The sequence below is a fragment of the Pseudorasbora parva genome, chromosome 3 (assembly GCF_024679245.1).
Source record: "Pseudorasbora parva isolate DD20220531a chromosome 3, ASM2467924v1, whole genome shotgun sequence".
NCBI classification, from domain to species: domain Eukaryota; kingdom Metazoa; phylum Chordata; class Actinopteri; order Cypriniformes; family Gobionidae; genus Pseudorasbora; species Pseudorasbora parva.
The window spans coordinates 27588647-27602677 of NC_090174.1; the positions used below are offsets into that span (position 1 = coordinate 27588647).

The 14031-nt window shown below is 39.1% G+C and overlaps 1 protein-coding gene across 3 annotated transcripts in view; it reads right to left on the reverse strand.

The window, feature by feature from the left end:
* Positions 1–1823: 1823 nt before the first annotated feature.
* Positions 1824–14031, reverse strand: part of adamts3 (ADAM metallopeptidase with thrombospondin type 1 motif, 3) — a 190500-nt gene continuing 178292 nt past the window's right edge. For all 3 annotated transcript variants that reach the window (XM_067438269.1, XM_067438268.1, XM_067438270.1), the window contains 3 exons: positions 8316–8523; positions 6652–6769; positions 1824–2881 (listed from right to left, as the gene is read on the reverse strand). In XM_067438269.1, coding sequence (XP_067294370.1) covers positions 2400–2881; positions 6652–6769; positions 8316–8523 — 808 coding nt within the window. In that variant the 3' untranslated portion in view covers positions 1824–2399. The remainder of the gene's footprint in view (positions 2882–6651; positions 6770–8315; positions 8524–14031) is intronic.

Genomic DNA, 14031 nt, shown 5'->3' on the forward strand with positions numbered 1-14031 from the left:
ATTATTAGCTTAGGATTATAATCATGTATTTGCACTGTAAAGTGTCTAGTATATAGGCTAAGAGGAAAAGGGAAAATATGAGTTTATTTCACATTTAAAGCTGCTGTCCGTGTCTTTTTTTGTGTTCAAGATTTACAAAAATGATATAATGTATGTACAACATGAATCAATTTTCCAAACCGTGTTTATGTCTTACCCCGAATCATTATAGTACACTTATAATAAGTGTTTATATTGGGACTATTTCAGGCCAGACTGGTAGGTACCACTGCAGAGGTGCACGGTCCTTGCGTGACTCGCCATAGACATAAACATACAGAAGTAGCTCCGGCTACAATGTTCTTCCGCAAGACGCATGCAGTTCTGTTTATTAACTGCTAGAGCGCAAAAAGTTACGGACTGCAGCTTTAATTAAACATTAAAGCAAACCTAAAAAGTACTCTCAGGAGACAGTGTGGTGTTTATTACTTTCTTTATTGCTATGTGCTCCCCATTACAAAAAAACAGCCTCAGTAGTGTACACTTCCATTACAACTAACAAAAGTACAAATTAAAACAAAAAGAAATGACTGCAAGCAACTGAACGTTTCTTTGTAAGCCAGAAAAACAATTAATACTTAAATGGACATGCAATTGTTAGGATAAATATGATCCGTTTGTATTGGGTGTTTGTCTGTGGCTTAGGGATTGTCAGTTTAGCTTCTACTATCTCACATTGTTTTGTGTGGTCTGAAAGCTACTCGATTTTATCAAAAACAAATTCTTTATTAGCAGACAGTGAACAAGTGTTTGTTTTTGTGATGGACACAACATTCAGTCAAAGACAACTGATACTATCTGTATGCAGATACACCTATTGTCTATTCTAGAGAATCAAAAGAAAAAGAAAAAAACACTATGAATGAACGGAAAACAGTTTCATGTAGGATTGGGGGATTTGTGGGTCAAGGACAATAAATCACTGTAAATTACAGTTTTGTTTAAGTTTTTTTCTAGAATATGTCTGTTCTAAAATGGCTGTGGAACAGCTGTCCTTATTATTACATCTCAAAAACTGAGTATGTCTTATTGTATCTCAAATGTCAGTTAAAACAACAACAAAAAGGCTATTCATTTCTACTTTTGCTTTTGTGAGCTACTCTTACTACTCAATGGGAGCTTGTGTTTTTGTAACAGATAATGAAGTAACACTTCAAACATGATGTTGAACTTTTTTGAACCATAAATACTCTAAAGTTCTCAATGGTATGTACATTAGCTTTACAGTGGCACACAGGTGAAAGTGTGTGTGGTTATAAACAGCTGAACCCCACTGACAGATAAACTGGTCTCCTTGGTATTGCAGTCAGATGCATTGTGGTTGAGATAAAACCCTCGATTATAAAAAATAAATAGCTCTCCTCTCCCTCAGACAAGTGATATCTTGTGCAGTATAAGATCTCCAGAAAGTCCAGCTTTATTCCTTCAAAATCCCACCTGAAACATCCAATTCATTTCACAATATATACGATGGGTCTCCTATATCAGCTGCTTGATGTTCACACTCAGTTTTGTGTTGGCTAAACATGGTAAAAAATAGGAGAAATCTAAGAGGCAAGTGTCAAAGAGAAGCCTTGACATCATGGGTAAACATTTTAGCAGAAAATAAATTCTTTAGGAGGAAAACAAAGTTAGAATTTATTTAATTGACTTGCTGAGAGGTTGATTTATGAGTGGCAAAAAATTCCTTTGGAACCAAATGTAGATATTTTATGGCAATTTTAATGCTTATTTACTGATGTTTTTCCTTTGGCTCACAAAGGAAAAACATGTATCCTTGTTTTGGGATACATGTTCTTCAGTGCTTAACTCGTGGCTGAAAGCACATATTTGTGTGTTCTTATAAAAAGCACCGATAATGTTCCTGAATCTCTTATTTAAAAAATTCTCAGCTTGTATTTTTAAAAACAAAATAATACTGACATTTTCCATATACAGTATTTACAGGAATGTTCATAAATATTATTTGGAGCTGTTAAAAATAAAACCGTAAAAGGTTGTGAAGTTTGATACAACTACAAGCATTTCCTCATGAGTACCACCGGAGTCTCTTCACGTATGTGAACCAAACCTCCATAGACCAGGTTGCTAAGAAGATCATCATTAAAACATCTTTGGCACATTCCCCTTCACAACAGTGTGTGATTGACAAGTGTGTTCTAAAAACAAATACTGCTGGCGAGGGAATTGAGAACATTTGAAAGTGAACCAGCACTTTACTCTCTCTTGCGTTCAAATATCTTGAGGATGATCTGAAGGGAACAATGTATGTTTAAGATCTATATCTACAACAAACAAATAAGAGAGAGAGAGAGAGAGAGAGAGAGAGTCCAGAGGGGAAAAAAGAGACAAACTAGCCTTCATCTCTCCACCTTGGATGATGCTGTTGGCCACTGAGTCTCTTGGAAACTTTCCAGCTGCCATGGTGCATCTATAGGGGCGTCCTCGTTCCACGAGCTATGGATCGTCATTGCAGGCAGGTTTCTCGCACCAGGTTTGAGGCGTTTTTGCATCTTGCTGTTCTCAGTATTGGGTTTGCGAGGCGTGGGCGAGACTGTCTGCTTGGCAAATTGTCCTTGCAACAAGGATCCCCGTGGGTGCTGCTGAAGGCCTTTCAGAGTTCCATTAGCGACTGAAGCTGAAAGTGTCTCCAGAAATTGAGAGGCTGAACCGAAGCGAAGTTCCTCCTCCCTCTCAGCAGCTTCATGAAGAAGAGGAGCAAAAGTGCCACTTCGCTTACTGCAGGATTCACAGCAGAGCTTGTTGTAACCGGGTATCGAACAGTAACGAGCCAGAACCTCCATCTGACAGAATATGGACTTGTCTCCTCCACATGGCTCATCTGTCGGGAGAAGCAGAAGGCTTTTATTCTGTGAGTTTTAAGCAATTTTGCACAGAAGCTTTTCACATTTCAGCTTTTTTTTAATGCTCAGGGCCTTAAAGGGTTAGTTCACCCAAAATTTAAATTGATGTCATTAATGACTCACCCTAATGTCGTTCCACACCCGTAAGACCTTCATTCATCTTCGGAACACAGTTTAAGATATTTTATATTTTAGTCCCAGAGCATATGCAGTCTATGCACACTTTACTGTCCATGTCCTGATTTCAACAGTTCGGATCGCGTGTCAAACTGCTGAAATCACACGACATTGGCGATCCGAATCATTGATCGATTCACTGATTCATGACCCTTTGAATCTTTATTTGAGGTTTGAAAACAAACGCGGAAGAGAAGACTGATGCTGAATAAAGTCGTAGTTTTTGTTTGTTTTTGGACCAAATTGTATTTTCGATGCTTCAAGAGATTCTAACTAACTAACTGATGTCACATATGGACTACTTTGATGATGTTTTTATTCCCTTTCTGGACATGGACAGTAAAGTGTGCATAGACTGCATTTGCTCTGGGACTAAAATATAACATTTCTGTGTTAAATAAATAAAAAAATCTATGTAAATAAATAAATAAATGTTATGAAGATGAATGAAGGTCTTACGGGTGCGGAACAACATTAGGGTGAGTCATATAAAGTCATTTTTGGGTGAACTAACTCTAACTACTGTATGTCTCTTTACATACAGTACAGTATAATACACCTTCTATGGACAATTATGACACCCAATTCAAAGTTTTGACCACAATAGGAGTTCACCCAAAAATGCATATGTTTTTATATACATATTGTATATTTATGGGTCCTGCACACTGTGCGTTTTTTCAAAACCCTTTGCGAATGTTGCTTGTCAGACTGTATGAACATGATCCCCGATGTAAGCCATGTCACACTGTAAGATCTCAGTTGTCATTAATGTACTATACATTAATGGACTATAGTACAGACTGTACTATAGTCAATGCGCGCTAAAAACGGAAGAAAACCCTTCCAGAGTTTTATATCATCAATGAATGACACGTTCTGTGACAGTGAGCTGCATTACACACAGAACTGAAATGGTGGCTACAAAGTAATCTCTAGCTCTCGTTTCGGTCATAGTTTGTCTTGAAAATCGAGATATTTGACAGTCATTGTGGGAGAAGTCACACTGCAGGATTGTGCGGCAAATCTTCCGACACTGCAAGAATTTCGTCTGAGGTAAAATTGAATCGCTCTGGTCATTAATCGGCTGCCGGCGAACATGTCAAACTAACGATCAACGACATCCGATTTTAGCCTAGGATCAGAGGAATCTTTTAGGATTTGCTAAATTTGTCTCAGACGGTCAAATCGAGGGCAAGATCGCACAGTGTGCACCCGGCTTTACTCACCCTCAAGTATTCCAAATCAGTATGATTTCAGTTTTTTTTCAACCAGTATCCAGTGGCCTCATTTATAAAATGTTTCGTAGAAACCTTCCTATATTTGATCTTCTGATCATTTCTCAAATGTGTGCATGGTAGTTTCAGAGAACCAATGTATGCACAGAAAACATGAGCGGCAAGAATTGCTTAGATTTTTAAATACCTTGCAGTACTACAACTCTCTCTTTGTGTGTATGTCTGCTTAGACCCTTTTCCACATGAAAGGCCGCATTTATTCAAATGAACGTTGGCATGGATTTCACTGTATGCATACTTTAAGTTCAAATCTGTGTATACACACTTTTCATAAATGAGGCCCCTAGTCATTATTTTTGTCACGTCAGATGTTGCACATATAAGTTTCTGTGTCCAAACACAAATATACAATCCCAATGTATTACTACTGTGACAACTCATGATCCTAGCCTTTATCTCTACCAAAATCTCAGCTGTCCAAACAATGATTTATCTTTTCTGAAGTGTTATACAAAATATTGAAGTCTGGATGCCATGAGCCTAGAGACTAGTGCAATTAAGTTTGTGTTTGTTTGTTTGTTTAAATTATGCTATAAATGAATGATGCTCATAAACAGATGCTGAGATTGTATTCTCACTTGAAACGAAGTTAACCCAGAAACAGTATTCTGTATGTCACATCTTAAAGAGCAGATACTGGGGCTGTCAATGTCTAAAAGGAAAAATTATTTTAAAACTTGTTAAATCTTCTTAAAATATGCAATAATTGAGTATATGATTTTTAAACTGAAATGTATGATGTTATTTACTTCTAAATAGCACTTAGATCACCTTAATGAGATCTTCATGAGTGAATGAATCCTGAGTTAGACCTTTTCAATGAATCAGTTAAGTCAAATCACAAAACCAGCAGTAATGTTAATGTTCATGTTGAACACAAAATGGTGCTTTCAAATCCTTCTTAAAACCTAAGTGAGGTATAGGCATGTATTCAACACCCCCCTCCCCTCCGTTCCCCTCCCATTAAGTAATTCAGTTAATATAAACATGTGATTAATCGACTAAAGGCTTAAATTAATGACTACTAATCGAATACAAAAATCTTTCGTCGGGGCAGCTGATGTAACTGCAGATAATGTAATTCTGAAGCCAATATTAAACTCAGAGGTCTGACAGTGATGTGGCCTGGCAAGTCTGATGCATCGCATACTGACGCTTATGTGTGGGTGACTCGGATTTGTGTCATTTTCTCATCCCCTCAGCTTTACAATATTGTTCCTTCCTCCTCTCACTATCCTATTCAATACAGTAAAAGCAAAAGAATGTGGTCCTTTCTAAAAAAGGCCATGAGATATTTCAATGAATAAAAGTCGTAAAAGAGGCATTCCAGTTTTTGAAGTTAGATTATGGACTGTTTGTCACTAGGTAAAGACCTCCAGCTCCCTAAAGAGTTGCACGTTAAACTCAGCTAAAAATGTAAGCAGTGTGCCGCAAGTGTCGATTGTAAAGGTTAGGTGTTTTGGTAACCTTCCACTGAGATGGATGTCATCCAGGTATGGCTGAAGCCATTAAACAGGAATTAGGAGAAAGTCATGCAAGCAGACACATAAAGAAAGTGATACTTCACAGTGATTTATTTATTTCTTATCACTGTACTCAAGACACCCCAGCTGAGTGTTACCCATAAAAGCTCTTCTTGAGAGCAGTGATAGAGTTCTCTTGCACAAAGTCAGGCTTTTATGTTTGTTAAGAAACTGTGATTTTCTGTGCGGTAGGCAGTGTACATCAGCACAGCCAAACATGTTGCATAAAACATAAATACAAATGTACAATTTCAAACTCATGGGGCATGCAAAAGCAAAAGAATAGGAATTGGAAAAAATGCAAAAAAAGTACATTATTTAACTATAAAAATGTTGCCAAAAACTCGGTTTAAGCTTGTAGGCATTATGTGGCCTATTTAATTGCTTTCTCACACATGCTTGTCCAAATAAAAGCTCTCAACAGACAACGGGGATGGTGTAAACATGCTTCCCCATAGAGCAGTTGAGAAGTTCATAGACCACAAAAGCATTCTGGGAAATTCCATGTGGTTAAGGGAACCATGAATAATGTCATCAATGCAGATGAATTTGTACATTGTGCAATGTTTTTCATTCTCTTTCAATAGGCTTTCTTTTGTGGAAAGAATAACATGAACAGTTTAGCCACTAAAGACCCCATAAAATCGTTTGATGAGTGCACATTTTTGTCCCTGTGCTGAGCGTTTCCTGTTGAAACCAATCCCAGCTTTGGGTTGCAGAATTTGTAACGGTGTGTCTGTGGCATCTTACCATGACAGTGTCCTGTCCTGCAGGGTCTCTGCGACTCAGGTTTCTCGCCTGTGCATTGATCTCCAATGCGACATGTGACCAGGCGTCGTGCCACACCCTCCCCACAGGACACTGAGCACTGAGAGATAAGAAAGAAGCTGATGGGAACCACAGAAATATATACATGGTTTTGAACAGCTAACTGTGTCCTAAACAAACACAATGCAATTAGCCTGTCCACATTAGGGCTTTTTTTACACTTAATCTTGGGTCTTATTAAACCCTGGGAAAACATAAATTCTGTTTTATCTTTCTTCATGTTTCACATTGCTCATATTTTACCTGTGGTATTCATAAGATGATGTTTCACACTGTACATTCCTAAACCCTGGGTAAATTTCTGTATTTCCATATTCGCAGTGTCAGTGTTACTGAATGGATGAATTTGCATGCAATATGTTTACATAAAGGCCTTAGCATTGCACATTGTCGTGTTATTGTACTATCAAGTTTATCCTGCATGTACTTTTCAGTACATCGTATTTCTGTCACCATTTCACATTTTTCCCCTCAAATGCTGAAACTACTATTTAAATACAGTGCACAGCACCGCTGTAATGAGGCAGGCAATTGGCTGTCGGTTCCATATTGTTTAATACTGTACAAGTTTAGCACAGCAATATGCGGTTAACACTGCAAAAGGAATAAAACCTGCTTCTAAGTTACAAGTGTGAAGTCTTCCATTACTTGGTGTTAAAAGCAGTTTTTGGAACAACGATAACCAAAGTAAGTGTGGTGTGAAAGAATCCAATTGAATCACAGCCAAAGTAAAAATATTTGTTGTTTCTCATACATTTATGATGAGCTGGTTTTTGGAGCAATGAAATGTCAAATAGAGTGAGGATATAAAGAGTGAATATACAAAAAAAGAAACCAAGAGGTCCATGTCCTGTCACTTGTTACAGTTACAGCTGATTATAAGACAAAAACAAAAGATTTACGTCAAGAGATTGCCTTTATTGCACCACATATTGCCTTTACGTCCAGTTTATGGTCAGCCTATTCAATTACTTATCAACAATATTAATAATTGACACAGTTCGGTGTTAATCCTTTTTCTTGGGGTCAAAATCAATACCACAAAGGCTGGTTCAATAGAGGACCAGGCTACACCGTTTGACAGTGTACTAGCTCAAGCTCAATATCTCAGTATAACATTAAAAATCATCAAAAGAGTCTGGATTTTAGCTTTCTGGGTAATGAGGTCACTGTCATAAAACAATCTCTCAGGTTGACTTTTAAAATCATTACTGATTATAAAATCAATGGAAATGTCAGCCCTCACTTTGACACTGTCAGTGCATGAAAAGACTATAGAGTAAAAAGTACAAACTAAAAGGAAATGAGTACTATTTTTCTTTTCTCCAGAAGTTTTCTGCCTCTACTGAAAAAAAAAAACATTCCTCCGATGTGGTAAACACTTTTTTCAAATGAGACTGATTTCACACTTCAAGTCAATCACACTGAAAACTGCGTGCAGAAAGTATTTCGTTCTACAGAGCTTTGTAAAATATAATTGAACCAATCTTCTCACTTTTTTCTAAAATGCTACTTTCAAAGACCTCAAGAACCAGTGATTTTGTATTGGTATCTACAAAACATCATGTGACCTGAGAAAAACGTACCTCAGACCAGGCCCCAGTCCTCCACTGTGCTGGGCAGGGCATTCTGTTACATGTCCTGCGGATCTCAGGCTTTTCCCCACTGCAGTACTTGCTGTGGATGGAGCGGTTTGTGCCCTCGTGAAGGAACTGGACACAGCGCACAGTACGGATTTGGTATCCCAAGTTCCCACAGGTTTTGGTACAATGTTCCCACTCTTCTGTGATCCATCTGTCAGAAGACAAATGAAATGTGGATCAATACACTTGTGATATATCGATTACTATTTCCAGATCCAGGCCTCCATTCACTGTAAGAATATACTCAAACAGCTGTTTATCGGCACTTTTCATTCATACCACACATTTAAGTGAAGCTTTTAAAAGCTAACAATGTACATTACAGTCTCTAGGCTCACAGCATCCTGGATACGAATATTTTAACAATTCAGAAAAGATGAATCACCATCTGACCAACTGAGATTTCAATATGGAGATAAAGGCATGCTTTCATGATTTTTTAATTATGCTAAAGCACACAGCAAGCTTATTTTAGTACTATTTGTTGTTTGCGTTTGGCATCTAATAAGATTGGACACAGAAATGGTGATGTGTTCTGCCAAAATGGTACATTATTGAGATATGGTCTGTACATAGACATCTAATGTGCATGTGTGCACAGACCAACAATTGAACAACTGTGGCTGTAAGCACACAATGCAGGAGATTCATAATAATAAACAGCTTTTAATCATAATTCTAAGGGGGAACACAAATTAAAACATAGAAAATACTAAGAACTAAGGGCTTAAATACACATGGAGAGTTAATTAACCAGAATTAAGGATAATGAATTAAGAATTTAATTAAAATGTTAATCATTCTAGAAAGATTTCTCAACAATTTTCAATTATCCTTGTCTGCCTATTATCATTCACAGGTCTATCCCATTATTTCAGGACTACAAAACAGCACAACACATTTCCTCCTTAAACAGCAGGAGCTTCCATCCATTATTCCTTGTCCCAAGACAGACCAGCTGCTAACAAATCTGTTTTTGGATAAAATTAATCATATGGACTATTTAGCAATTGGAATGTGATTAAAGAAATCAAATACTCTGTCTGGTGAACTAAAAGTTGGACACATCTGAAGCTTCTTCATAAACCTCAATACACTGAGAATATATCCAGGGCAGAACACATGCAAAATGGTCAACTCTGACTATGTATTAAATACTGGCAAACATTGAATAACTATATCACAGCATTTAAAAGGAAAGTGCACCCAAAATTACCCAATATTTTTTCTCTCTTTGAAATATAAAAGCAGATACTTTCAGAAATGTCTTATTTATGTGTCCACATAATGGAAGTCAATAGTCACCAAAACTGTTTGGCTTCCACCAAAATATCTTATTTCACAGAATAAAGTCATACAAGTTTGAAATGACATGAGGTTGTATATATAAATGATAATTATATGAATTTCCTTTTGACCTGCAACACACTTGTGCAAGTAAGGAGTATGTTATAGCCTGTGCAATGGAAAGCACTACAGAAGGTCTTTATGTCTCATTTGTGAATTTGTAACTGAGCAGAGGCATCATTGACCTGTGTGCAGCCTTTTCTTTGCTCTTATGCAATGCCTTGGCCATACACTAACATCTGTGAGATACAGAAGTCGTGCTGAAACATTAAAAACCCTTATCTTTATATTACATTCATTCTGCTGACTCCAGAAAAAAAGAATGGCTTAATGTAAAACACATCTCTTCTAGCTATCTCTTGCCATTATAGCTTTTTTCTCTGCACTCAAAGCATTTTACATGATAGGAAGAATCTCCTCAACCTTCACCAATGTGCTAGCCTGACAAGCCAGACCCACATCAAGATGTTTGGTCTGGAAACTCACCATAGACAGGGCTCAATCTGAGGGGCGGGATAAACGGCTGTCTTTCAAACTCCCTCTGCACGCGATAGGATAGCGCTACCACCAACCAGAGTAACGAGGGTGAAACAGAGCTTGTTGATAGATTAAACATTCACAGTATCCGGTCGGCTAAACTCCGAACACATCTTCCCTTTTTAAGAATGACTTCAGTGCCGTTCTTTGTTCTTTTCTCAGAGAAAAGCTTAACTCTAAGTCTTCCAGAATCGTAGTCAAAGCTGATTCAAAAGACCGCCGCCATTCGCCAGTTTCTGTGTTTACTAGAAGCACGCAAACACAACTCGGCCGTCGTCATTATGGCCCCGCCCGCTGACTCTATACACGATGTGATTGGCCCGTCCAGATTTTGAGGAATACAGCTCAGAAGGGTATTGAGAGTTCCTAGACGACACTTGCGGGCAGATTAAATTTGCTGCCGCTAGGGTGCATCTAGATTTCTAGGCTACCAATGTGCAGCATCCACCTGAATGATGCTACGGCAGCCATACTACGCCAGAACGCCCACCACACACCAGCTTATGGTGGAGAAAAGACAGAGTGATGAAGCCAATCAGTATATACAGGGTTGATTAGGAGACCATGATGATGAGGCCAATGGGCAATTTAAACCAGGATTAAAGGTCAAACCTCTACTCTTTTTTCGAAGGACTTCCTGGGATTTTTAATGACCACAAAGAGTCAGGATAATGTCTCAACTGAAGGTCAGAGCTTTTAACAGTATAGTGTCCCCATCAATATACTGGGACGCTAGGACCCACAAAGACCACAGGGTGTGCTGGCCTCCCTAACACCTCTTCCAGCAGATACCTAGTTTTCCCAGGAGGTCTCCCATCCGGGTACTAACCAGGCTCAACCCTGCTTAGCTTCAGTGCTAACCAGTCTTTGACTACCGGGTGATATGGTTGCAGATTATGTTACCAGCAGCATCATGCTCAATTGCAGTAACATGCTAAATACAATAAGCAGCCACATGCCATAGCCAGAAAGCCAGCATGTTACAGGCAGGTTAATACTTTTTTTTTTTTTTTTTTTATGTGAGGAAGTCAAAGGGCCATCCTTTAAATGGTGTGATTAGAAACTAATGGATGTGATAGATATAAAAATGTATAACAGTTTCCCACAAAAATAATAAGCAGTATAAAGGGTTTTGACATTGGTTAAATTAAGAACGTCTTGATTATGTATGTAATTCTCATTCCCTGAAGGAGTGAACAGAGGAGAACCACATTGGAGAATGATGAATAGGAATCTCGCTCTCAAGAGCCAATCTACTTAGAGTGTAACTAAACAAACCAATGGACATTGGATGCAATTATTGCACCAGTTGCTCATGGCACGCAACGCAAGTATAAATGAGGCACAGGGGCTTGCGTCAAATCATTTTTTTTCGCTGAGAAGCTGAGTAGGTGAACTGGCAGCGTACAGTGGACATGGAAACAGGTCGTGCTGAAGTAGTCTCATATGAAGCAGACCAAGTGCTGTTACTGTTGCAATGGATACCATGCCACAGAAGCCTCTGAAATTGTTTTAGTGGGGAAACGTGTTCAGGCAGTTCAGCATTGACTGGACACGCACTTCTGTGAGGGGTGCCATCTGTTCGACTGAATCGGACAGATGCTCAGAACCTTGTGTCTGAGCACCAGGTCCCTGGACTGTGCTAGAATGAGCCAGTCATCAAGATAGTTGAGAATGTGAACACCCTATTATCTTATGGGCACAAGGGCCAACTCCGGGACTTTCATGAAGACAAGAGGGGACAGGGACAGCCTGGAGGGCAGAACTTTGTACTGATATGCTCGACCCTTGAAAGCAAAGTAACAACTGCATTTGGATGCAATCGAAGATGCCTTTCTGCATGAGCTTCTTGAACGGTAGCTTGTGAACTCGTAGGTCCAAGATTGGCCGTAACCCACCGGTTTTCTTTGATACAATGGGCTGTAAAACCCTGTCTTCATATTGGCTGGAAGGACCGGCTCTATCACATCCTTCGCTTGTAGGACTGCAATCTCCAAAGTGAAGCAGATGCGTCCATGAACCTGGGGGGACGCTGGGCGAAGTGAATCGTGTGATCCGCCGTCTGATAGGAGACAGGTCCAGCACATGACCCAGAGATGGGGGAACTGCTCATTTATTGAGAATTTGGGTACAGCTGGGACTGAAGAAATCAGTGGTGCGGTCACAATCCTCTCCATCTTAAGGCCGCTTGCCCTTGGCCTTACGTCTAGCTCCTTGACACTGCTTAGGTGGAGGCTGCTGGTAAGGCGTAGGAGCGGAGGCAGACGCAGGTGGCGGGGTGGAGGCAGCAGATGACCGCCACAGAAGGATGCGACTGATCGCCCAGTCTACTTCTGATAATAACTGAGACCAAATCAGCATTTTACAATGATTTCGAAGGATCATGTGAGATTGAAGCTGGGAGTAATGGCTGCTGAAAATCATAGAAGTAATTTACATTTTAATTATATAAAAACAGAAAATTGCAAAATTACAGTTTTTACTGTATTTTTGATCAAATAAATACAGCCTTGGTGAGCATAAAGGGGGTCGCACACCGGATGCGAAGCTCAGCCTCAGGATTCGAATGCCTCCACTGGTGTTCAAATTCTAAAGACGTGGCACATCGCTGAGGTTCGCGGTGCTTAGCTTCGAGTCCGGTGTGCGACCCCTTTAAGAGACATCTTACAGTTACACTTACAGTGTTTCCGTGTTTTATCGGGACTTTGCATAGGCGTAATGGATTTTATACTGTACAAACCGTATTTTCTATCCCCCTACACTGCCCCTGCCCCTAAACCTACACAACACAGGAAACATTCTGCATTTTTACTTTCTCAAAAAAACTCCTTCTGCTTGATTTATAAGATGTTTTCCTCGTGGCGACCAAAAAATGTCCCCACAAGGACAAGGATTTCGGATATTCGAAGGATTCCCCCCCACCCCCACTTCTTTCCCCACCCCTTGCATGTTTATTAAATATGTCAGTTAATTTAATGAATGCTTTTAGCAATACAAGATTCGTCTTCTTAGTTGCATTTTAAAATGATATTTAATTTATATTTTACGCTAAAAATAACCTAGTAGTAAGGGGGCAACGGAAGCAAAGGAAACTGAAATGGCAACCGCCTGCAGAGACAGCTTTAAGAACGAGGAAAAAATAAAATTAGGACAAGCGAATGCAAAGGGAATGGGAAATGCAGGAATAACTGCAGGCACAATCCCATCCTCTGCAGTTATCAAGGGAGGAGGAGCCCTGGTGACTGATGGACACAGAATTGAAATAAGAAGGCGTCACAGCTGCTAAATCTCCAGCAAGAGTTCAGCTTGTTGAAAATGAAATGATTCTGGAGCAGCTCCAATAGTTTAATCTTCACTTTTTTGCACAAATAAATGATCTGTAGTGCACACTTTAGGATCCCATTTATGCTACCTGCATTCAATTTCAAAATGACTAATATAAGTGATATAAGAAATAAGTGAATCATCATGCCTCAATCTGCAATTAGCTTTCGTTCCTGTGCCACATTAGGAGGATGATCTACAAGAAAGTCTAAGGCTGACTTACAATTATGAGGCTTTCCTCATAGTAAAAAATATAAAATGTAACATGGGAGAGTGAACAATTATCAGATGTAAGGTCTCAAATTATAATTCCATTAAAAGTTATTCTGAGGAGCTATGAAGTACTAGTCAATCTGCTGCAAGTTTATCAAAGGAACTGGTGATTATAACTCGAGAACTGATGCATGGTTATAGCACAAGCTGCAAGGTTTCTCTGCATAAAGAAGCAGAT